This window comes from Odontomachus brunneus, unplaced genomic scaffold (assembly GCF_010583005.1).
Source record: "Odontomachus brunneus isolate Ranch 3 - 2012 unplaced genomic scaffold, Obru_v1 Obru_scaffold_094, whole genome shotgun sequence".
Lineage (NCBI taxonomy): Eukaryota > Metazoa > Arthropoda > Insecta > Hymenoptera > Formicidae > Odontomachus > Odontomachus brunneus.
The window spans coordinates 1,341,429-1,350,984 of NW_022639544.1; the positions used below are offsets into that span (position 1 = coordinate 1,341,429).

General features: G+C 35.4%; 1 protein-coding gene across 1 annotated transcript in view; it reads left to right on the forward strand.

Annotated features, from left to right (window-relative positions):
* The window catches only part of LOC116848377 (plancitoxin-1), a 476,759-nt gene extending 468,462 nt beyond the window's left edge, over nt 1-8,297 (forward strand). Inside the window, exon 9 of the mRNA XM_032824380.1 lies at nt 8,015-8,297. Within this exon, the coding sequence (XP_032680271.1) occupies nt 8,015-8,119 (105 nt within the window). The 3' untranslated portion in view covers nt 8,120-8,297. The remainder of the gene's footprint in view (nt 1-8,014) is intronic.
* Nucleotides 8,298-9,556: the final 1,259 nt, after the last annotated feature.

Below are 9,556 nucleotides of genomic sequence, written 5' to 3' on the forward strand. Positions count from 1 at the left end.
AGAGAGAGAGAGAGAGAGAGAGAGGGAGGGGGGGAGGAAAGACGGAAGCGGAAGTCCGGGCGTTAGGTTAAGTTAGATTAAGTTAGATATGTAAGTTAGGTTTAAATTAGTTGTAAAAATTAGTTCTAATTTTAGACATAAGAGTTAGGAGGCGAAGGTGTGTGTGTGTGTGTGTGTGTGCGCGCGCGCGCGTCTGTGCGTGTGTGCGTGCGTGTGTGTATATGTGTGTGTAGGTAGGCAAAGAATTATAATTTAGAATTGTAACCCCATATGGGGATCAATAAAGATCATACATCATGGTGTGTATCTGGCGTGCAGCTGCCACCATCCATAATTTATGGAGATATTCGCAAGGTACTGTGTACAAGCTTCATGCCTGTGTACAATGGATCAGCGGATCTAAGAAAGTAGCTAAAGACATAAAGTGCTCCCATCGTCGTGAAATTTCGTACCTGTAAGGGTTGCTGAGTTCGAGTCTAAACTTGGGATGTAGGAATTCAAAATGGTAGGTCCAAATTGGCGGACGGAAATGCTAAAAGTGCTCTGATCGTTGTGCAACTTAGTATTGGTAGGTTTTCAAGGTCGCTGAATTCGAATTTAAACAGAATTTAAAAATTCAAAATGTCGGATTAAAAATAACGGGCAGAAATACTAAAAGTCCTCCGATCGTTGTGTAACTTGGTACTGGTAGGTTTCAGATGTCGCTGAATTCGAATCTGAACACAGAATTTATAAATTTAAAATGTCTAATTCAAAACGGCTGACAGAAATGCTAAAAGTGCTCTGTTTGATGTAAAAATTAGTATTGATAGATAGATATTTGTGGTCGCTACATTCGAATCCGTATTCAAAACTAAAACATTCAAACTAACTGACTCTTTTGATTCACCATATTAGATCTACTATTTAAAATTTTTGAATTTTGAATTAAATTCATATTCAGTGACCTGAAGATCTCCCAAATACCGCATTTTATCCAAATGAAATCACTATTTGCATTCAATCCACTTTATTGCGTCCGCCATTTTGAATATTAAAAATATATATATAATATATATATATATATAAATATAATATATAATATATAAATATAATATATATATATAATATCAAATTCGGATTCAGCAACCTCAAACTCTTTATACTGAAATTTTGATGCAGTTTTGAACTGATGCATTCTTCCAACTTATTTTACACAAAAGATTAAGGTAAAACGTAGACAAACTACAGGTGTTTCAATTACAAAACTGCATGTTTTTATTTTATGGTCAGTTATTAGATTCGCTATTTTAAATTTTTGGTGTCAAATTCGTTATCAGATATGTCAACAATTTTCGTTATCAGATATGTCAAAAATTTTCAATTATCAAATTTTATATCAATCTGGACATAATTAATAGATATTGGCTTCCATACTGAATCCGTCATTTTGAATTTCGAAATTTTGAGTTTAGATTTGTAATCTACGACCCCGAAAATCCCAAAGTACCAAGTTTCATCCATATCAAGTCACTTTTCACATTTTGGCCCGCTATATTGAAACCGCAATTTTAAATTTCAAAATTTTGAAATCAGAAATGGAATGACCGATACCGAAAACCTTATATAAGTGTAACGGTGTTATATACGTTCACATATTTCAAAAGTAATTAATTAATTACTTTTAGCCAGTTTTACTGGTCTTCTGGCACACTGTACATCGTTTAAGTAGATATATTCAGAAACTTAAAGTCAACAAAGGAATCATGTTTGTCGGCTAAATCTTTTTACACAATTCCATATTCGGGTTCGGTTTCTGAGAAACTGGGCAATATTTAAAAAAAATGACTCAATTAAGCTTTTATTTTCATGCCTAAATAGACTATCTGGGATCATACGAATACATGAAGACAAACTTCCTCGTGAGTTCCGTAGCAATGTGGTATATGAGCTAGAATTGAATTAATTGTGACACATCCTATGTTGGCCAGACAGGTAGGAGATCCTCTACACGAATTGTGGAACATAAAAAACTACCTAAAGATTTAACTTATCGGTTGTTCAAGAACATCGCATGAGTTGCAACCTTGAGTTCAATTGGGACAAAAATTTTACATAAAGAACGACTTTTTTTCAAACGTACCGTTGCTGAGATGGTTTTCATTAAATTACAAAACAACAGGAATAATTTACAAACCGACACAGTTAATTTCGGCAACAGTTATTGTAAATTGTTTACGGGTCTGTGGATTGTATCCTTCTGGTTGTCACATTTACAGCGGCGCATTTTACTATCTTTCCGCGTTCATGTTTATAAACTTTCCTTCGCTGCCTCTGCCGGCATATGGAGGTCTGCTTTTACCAGGTGTAGAAGTATGAAACCGGAATTCCCCTATAAATGGTGCCAGCGTTCAGTTTAGTGACCGTAAGACCGCTACTGCCGCGCTATTATATTCTCCTAACAGCTGACGAATATTGTCAACAAACATAACCCCAACTTTCATTCTCTAGTATATTTTTGTATAACCTTAAACATGTCACGTTTCGAGCCTACTAACTATGATTTGCGGACAGCATTGATTTTCTGTTATCATTTAAAGAAAACTGCTGCAGAATCACATCGAATGCTTGTCGAAGCTTACGGTGAATATGCTCTTGGTAAATCTCAGTGTTTCGAGTGGTTTAAAAAATTCAAAAGTGGTGATTTTGACGTGAGGAACGAAGAACTATGAACTATGAACTATGAACTATGAACTGCTGAAACCTGGTCAAACCGTCAATACTAATCGCTACCAACAACAAATGATCGATTTAAATCGAACATTGACTAAAAAACGACCAGAATATGCAAAAAGGCAACACAATGTCATTTTGCTCCATGATAATGCCCCATCACATACAGCAAAACGGGTCAAGGAAACGATCGAGTCGTTCAGTTGGGAATTACTACCGCATGCGGCTTATTCTCCAGACTTGGCTCCGTCCGATTATCACCTGTTCGCATCGCTAGGACACGCTCTCGCTAACCAACGCTTCGATTCGTATGAAAATGTGGAAAAATGGCTAGATAACTGGTTCGCTTCAAAAGATGAAAAGTTTTTTTGGCACGGCATTCATATACTGCCAGAGAGGTGGGAAAAATGTGTTCAAAACAGTGGAAATTATTTTGAATAAAGTATTATTTATCACTTTCGAACAACAGACGTCTTATTTGTATAAAAAAATTCCGGTTTCATACTTCTACACCTGGTATTTATATTGTTTCTCTCCGGAGGATGGAATATATTTATGTCAAAATTTTTATTTATCGAATCTTTGATATTATACCATGCTAGATGTACACGTTCAAGGAGGGTCAATATTAACCGAAACGCGTATTGTAATTTATACAATGTAAATAAATTTTCTCATCTTGAGAACTATCATCACTAATTAAATATGAATTATACTGCACTATACACCCGTGCATGAACTCTTATATATCTCCTCTTTTTGTAGTTTGATTATTATCGTGAGAGTTTTTTCCTGATCATTCTATTGATAAGTACATCTCAAAACTTGATGACCAAATTTCGCGAAACTGAGAGTTAAAGATTGCCCACGTAGCGGCAAAACTAAAGTCGATGAGAATACAGTTATTGAAATTATTGGTCGTATTACAGAAAACTCCCAATAGTCCTTAGCCGATTTATATAACATCCCGCTTTCTTCCGTACAATCGGTAGAATTTTTAGAAATAATGGATTTTATCCTTACACAAATGCAAATAAAACATGAGTTTGAAGATAGCGACTTTGATTGCCGTATTCAGTTTTATAACATAATAAACCGGGCTCATTGCAGAGGAAGAACATTACTTAGACAATCTTTGCTTTAGTGACGAATGTATTTTTTATTTAAGTGGTGAAGTAAACAACCATAATATGTTAGGTCTGATATAAATCCACATATTTTTAGAGAAGGATATACGCAGCGGTCTCAGTTAAATGTTTGGGCCGGCGTTTTAGATAACTACATAGTTGGTCTCCTTTTCATCGATGAAAATTTAACAGGTATATTTTATTTAATATTGGTGCGAGATATCATTGATCTTTTGATAACCCAACTTTTTGAAAATGCTGTTGGTGAGGATGGCCAATTAGAATTCGATGTGAATAATATTCATTTTCAACATGATAGATGGATATCGTGCACATTACTATCGTGACGTGTGCAATTATTTGCACGAAAATTATCCAAATAAATAGATTGCGAGGGTGAGCCCGACTGAATGGCCTTCACGGTGTCCCGATTAACCCACAATGATTTCTTCTTATGGGATTATTTAAAATCGGTGGTTTTCAAAACGCCTCCAAATATAATCGAGAAATTCCCAAATAGGATAGTTGTATCTTATAGATACATATATTCCACCTCAGACGTTTCAGAATATAAGGAGAGCATTTCACGATCGCTTGTTTTACTGTATGGAAGTCAATGGTGTTCATTTTGAGCATCTTCTGTAATAACAGCAACACAATTTTAATGTAAGAGAAAGTAATGTATGAGAAAGGAGAAGGAGAATGGTGAATAGAGAAAGAGAGAAACAGAGAATTTTGACCGAAAACATGTACACACATATATATACACAACGGAGAGGGTTTGGAGTTATGAAATACTACAGGAATGACGAACCGTTCTTATTTCTGTTGTGTGTATGTGTGCATGGTATGAGAGTGTAAGTCATCCACTTATACATCCACACACGCATGCACGCACGCACGCACGCACGCACAGAACAGAGAGTGTTTAAAGTTATGAAATACTACGGGAGTGACAAACTGTAGCTCTTTACTTCTGTGGTGTGTGTAACTCATCTACTCTTCCACCCACATATACACAAGATCTGTCCTTTTTAGGGTCAAGACATGATGTACATATCCGACCAAGCAACCTCCTCGCGGTGTATATTGAATAAAGCGAATGCGATGTATCAATTTTGAAGCTTCGTATCTTGTAAACGGCTTGCGCTACAAATAAAAAGTATTTTGAAAACGTCTTGACATGAGATACAAGAATATGAAATAAAAAATAGAGGGTCTCGTTTTAGAAAACATCGGTCACATTAAATGGTCTTGGAAAGGTCACTCAAGATCAAGTTCATATTTTCAACATCTGTAACCCTTTATGTCCTACAACTTTTGTCTGAAACGTTTTTCCATATCTAAAGCCGTTTCCGAGATCCAGGGGTTGGGTTAGATTTTAGAGAAACCCTGTATTTTAAAGTATATATTATATGCAAAAATAATATATTTATAGGAATTGTTAATATTTATCTATTTTATAATATCTAAAAGCTTTTGCTCACAGCAGTCTTGTCTGTTACTCTTGTCGAAATAACATGCATATATCTTTTGCACGAATTTTTTTTTTATTAAACTTTTCATAAAGTAGTGAGAGTTGTTGTATATTAAAATCATTGAAATCGGTAAGGTCGCCTCTAATATAAACATTTACCTTATTTTTTAATGCACACAATATCACAAAACTACACAGTATTTATAAAATTTCTTTTGTTCATAACCTTTTGATAACCAATCAGCGATGGTTAAAATATTCCAAAGATTACCCTCAGCAACATATGTCAAGGTGATTGAAGCTGACTCCCCTAAACTAAATAATTACCAAGAAATGATGTATTCAAGAAAGAAACATCTTTTTATGTGAGTTATTTCTTTAATGTATAAAAAGTTGTTTATATAAGGTGGAATTCGGAAATTAAAACTATGTTAGTTTAAGAACTTATAAATAGCTTCTTTTATTCTACTACTATCGGTGATACCATTCTGATAGTTTTAAAGTGTTACGTCCTGAAAAAGAACTTAACCTATTGAATGATAATAATAAACCTCGTCGTACAGTTAATATACGTAAGGTTGATGAGTTAATGTACGTAAGGTTGATGAGTTGATCAGCGTCTAGAAAAATCGCTTTACTCGGCGCAGCAACGTATGGTGCGCGGTTCGATTTCGAGTCAGAGAACCGAAACTCTATACTCGGGATTAGGATGTATATCAGTTGGACACGGGGCAATTGGACACAGTCCAATCACAAGTCGCTGTTCCAAGGGACCCTACAAATGTCTCTAATCACACGGTGCTGTGATTGGCTGTGTCCAAATGCACCGTGTCCAAGTGCACCGCTCCCTCGGGATTAAACCTCGAGCGATAAAGGAAAGGGGGATTTAGATTAGAAATAACTCGATTATAAGGTGAAAATATTAGTCTTAGGTACGCGATATAATAAATATATTTTTATTTTAATCGCATCGTGGCATCGTTACAAAATGTAGTAATTTAGGCTTAATGCAAAATGCATACAGGTTTATAGTGCTAATATAAAAATACGCTCCACGATGTGTAGATATACATGTGCGTATATGTATGTTTGTGTGTGTGTGTGTGTGTGTGTGTGTGTGTGTGTGTGTGTGTGTGTGTGTGTAAGGTTAAATTTCTATAAATATGGAGAAGTAGGGGATGAAGGCGAGGTAAGCCTAAAACAAGGCTTGTTTGCCAATTTCGACCGATTCTCGGGAGTTACGCCTTCTATCTTCCCTTTGCCGCGAGCGGGCTACAAAAATGACAGTCGAGCCTTCAAGCTTGAAACCGCGACTGGCCGCGATTGGCCGCGACTGGCCGCAATCGTCATTTTTTGTGGCCCGCCGAGAGGCAAGTGAGAGACAGAAGGCGTAGCTCCCAAGAATTGGCCGAAATTGGCAAACCGTTCCGAGCCCTGGCCTAAAAGGTGGATCTAGATCCAGCAGAAGGTAAGCTGGAAAGGAGGGCAGGTTATCAGTACTTAGGTACTTAGATATCGGCTCAAGGAGTTATGGATGACTTCAATACAAAAATCTCGGTACCGAAAATCTGGCGTTCTATAAATGACTTCTAGTTGAGTTAAAACTATGTCAAGGGGAACATAGTGGAATAGTACTAGGTGATCCATTGGAATTATTGAGATTTAATATGAATAACTAGAATCGGGCCTCATCGAATCGTCGCAACAAATCAAAATCACCAGAAACGCCACAGTATGAATAGCAAAAGAAAAAAAAGTAAAGGTACGACTTACTTTCGAAGTACCAAGCAAATATTTGATACAGGAGAGGTCACAGGTATCTTAACCTCTGAGCGTATCCTCGCTGATTTTTGGCTCTATCAGTGTCTTCTTGGTTCACGGTCAGATGTTTATCAGAATCTTTTTTTAATTGCGCCACGGAAGACGATTGTTGCAAGAATTAAAGGTGAAGTGGCAGCGTAACAGCCTTGGTACAACGCTGAACAAATGTCGAAGCAAAAAAAATACGAGTTGGGATTTTTATAGGAAGCGGCTAAATTTTGAAAATAGAAAATTTCGGGGATAGCGGTTATTGGATTCGTTGGAAATGACGTGCTTGAGGTGAAGATCATGGCTTGGATTGAAAGAAATTCTGGAGTCATGGAAAATTCGAGAATGTTCGATTGATTGCATGATAGGAGATGACATTTGATGATTCACAATCATATGCAGTATGGGTGACGTGTTTCATGACTATTTTTATATAGGTGTTTTGCAACGTGGTATGAATGAAGGTTTATGGCCTCCTTGTGTACTTAACTATTTTGAAATTCTATTGGATTAATCCATTCCGAATGAAGGTCCATATAGCTTACAAGATATAACAAAAGTTACAAAAGACGACGGATTTTTAGTTAATGTTTACTCAGCTTCCCTACTTAAAAAGTAAATGTTGCAGAGAAACAAAGTCATAGTTATTAACTGATGGATATCGATGTTTGATAAATTACTTTTAATTTTATGTTATTCGTTTTTTAGTTTCCGCATGATATGTAACTGCAGCGCAGTACATGAAAAGGAAGTGTTTTCTTACATGTATTAACAAAAAAATAATCAACTTTAGTCTCCCTATCTACCCTCAAATATTGTAACATCAATTTAATAATACCCTGCAAATTAAATTTCTGTATATTGAATTTTATATTTTTGTGTTTTATAGGATACCCAGTACATACGAGGTGGTGGAACTGTATGTTTCAGTATGCGGAAAGTCTGGGAAAGTTACCGGTATGCGGTAAATGACATAGAACCTTGTCCCAAATAATATAATACAGTTTTAATTTAGCGAGCTCGTTTCAATAACAGCTACAGAAAATTTATGAACCTATAAAGTGACAATAATTATTTTATTGGAATTATTATACCACTGTCTTGTCCGTATGTATATGTTATATGTATAATTATTTAACATAAGCACGAAAGTTGCGGATACAAGATATTTTATAATATAATTGTAATAATTAATATTATAACATATAGATATTTTATAACATAATTGTAATAATTAATATAGTCAATAAAGTAAATTTATATTCGAGTTATATTACGCAAGATGTATCTTTAAATGTGTTATTATATATTGGAGTGTTCAAAAGTTAGAAAAATTTTTTTAAGACACAAGGAAATCGGACATCCAAAAATTTCTAAATTTATAAAGGAGAATATTTATAAAGAAGAGGTCGTGGGTAATGCGGAGAGAATTGACAAGAAAACAAGTGTGCGCCTCCGATTTTCATAAACTTGTAATATGTTGTACTGTAGATCAAAATAACAGATTATTTTTTATTATATGTGCCCTTTCGCAAATTTAGGAGGTGAAATACCCCTTTGAAGAAAATAGGTTTTTTTTTCATTTGAAGGGAATATAATGAAAACTATTAGAGATAGAAAAAAATATTTTAAATAAAAGTTGAATGGTTTAAAGAATACCTTATAGATATTATAGTTTAAAGAAGACCTTATAGATATCATTATAAAAAAAATTTTTTTGTTAATACCCCATTACTTCTTCTTGTTATAATTATTAAAATAATTTCTGTAAAGTACATTCAACTCAATTCCAAATATTCAAAATATTTTTTTCTATCTCTTATAGTTTTCATTATATTCTTTTCGAAAAAAAACTAATTTTCTTCAAAAAGATATTTTACCCCCTTAAACTTGCGAAAGAGCACATATAATAAAAAACGTATTTGTTATTTTGATCTAAAGTACAACATATTGTTACGTTCCAGCCGACTGCGCGAATAGAATGTAGTGCTCGAGTTGTACTATCACAACTGGCTCGCTTTTTTTCGGATATAAATTGAATTTACGCGATTCTTCCCCGGGGATCCACGCGATCCTGTATTCGCCAAAGGTTATGCCGCGGAGCAAAATTCGAGCGGATGCATGCCCGCTGTTACGTACAGATCGAATATAATGCCGCAGGCGGCAAATAAAGTTTCTGACTTACCGACCTCCGCGTCCAATTGTCCGAAATATCGCCTTTGTGATCCGCACACGAGTTCCGCGCCAGAGTTCCCCGTAGTGGTATAGTCGTGAGTCTCCTTTGTATGAAGTTGAGGGCTGCTCACCACAATTCTCAGCACGATTCGCGCGTTATTGAGATATCGAATTACGGGTCAATTTAAGTGCGTAGAAAATTTACGAAACCGTGTTTTCGCTGTGGTGGCTCGGATACAATTAGGTAGGGTAGAGA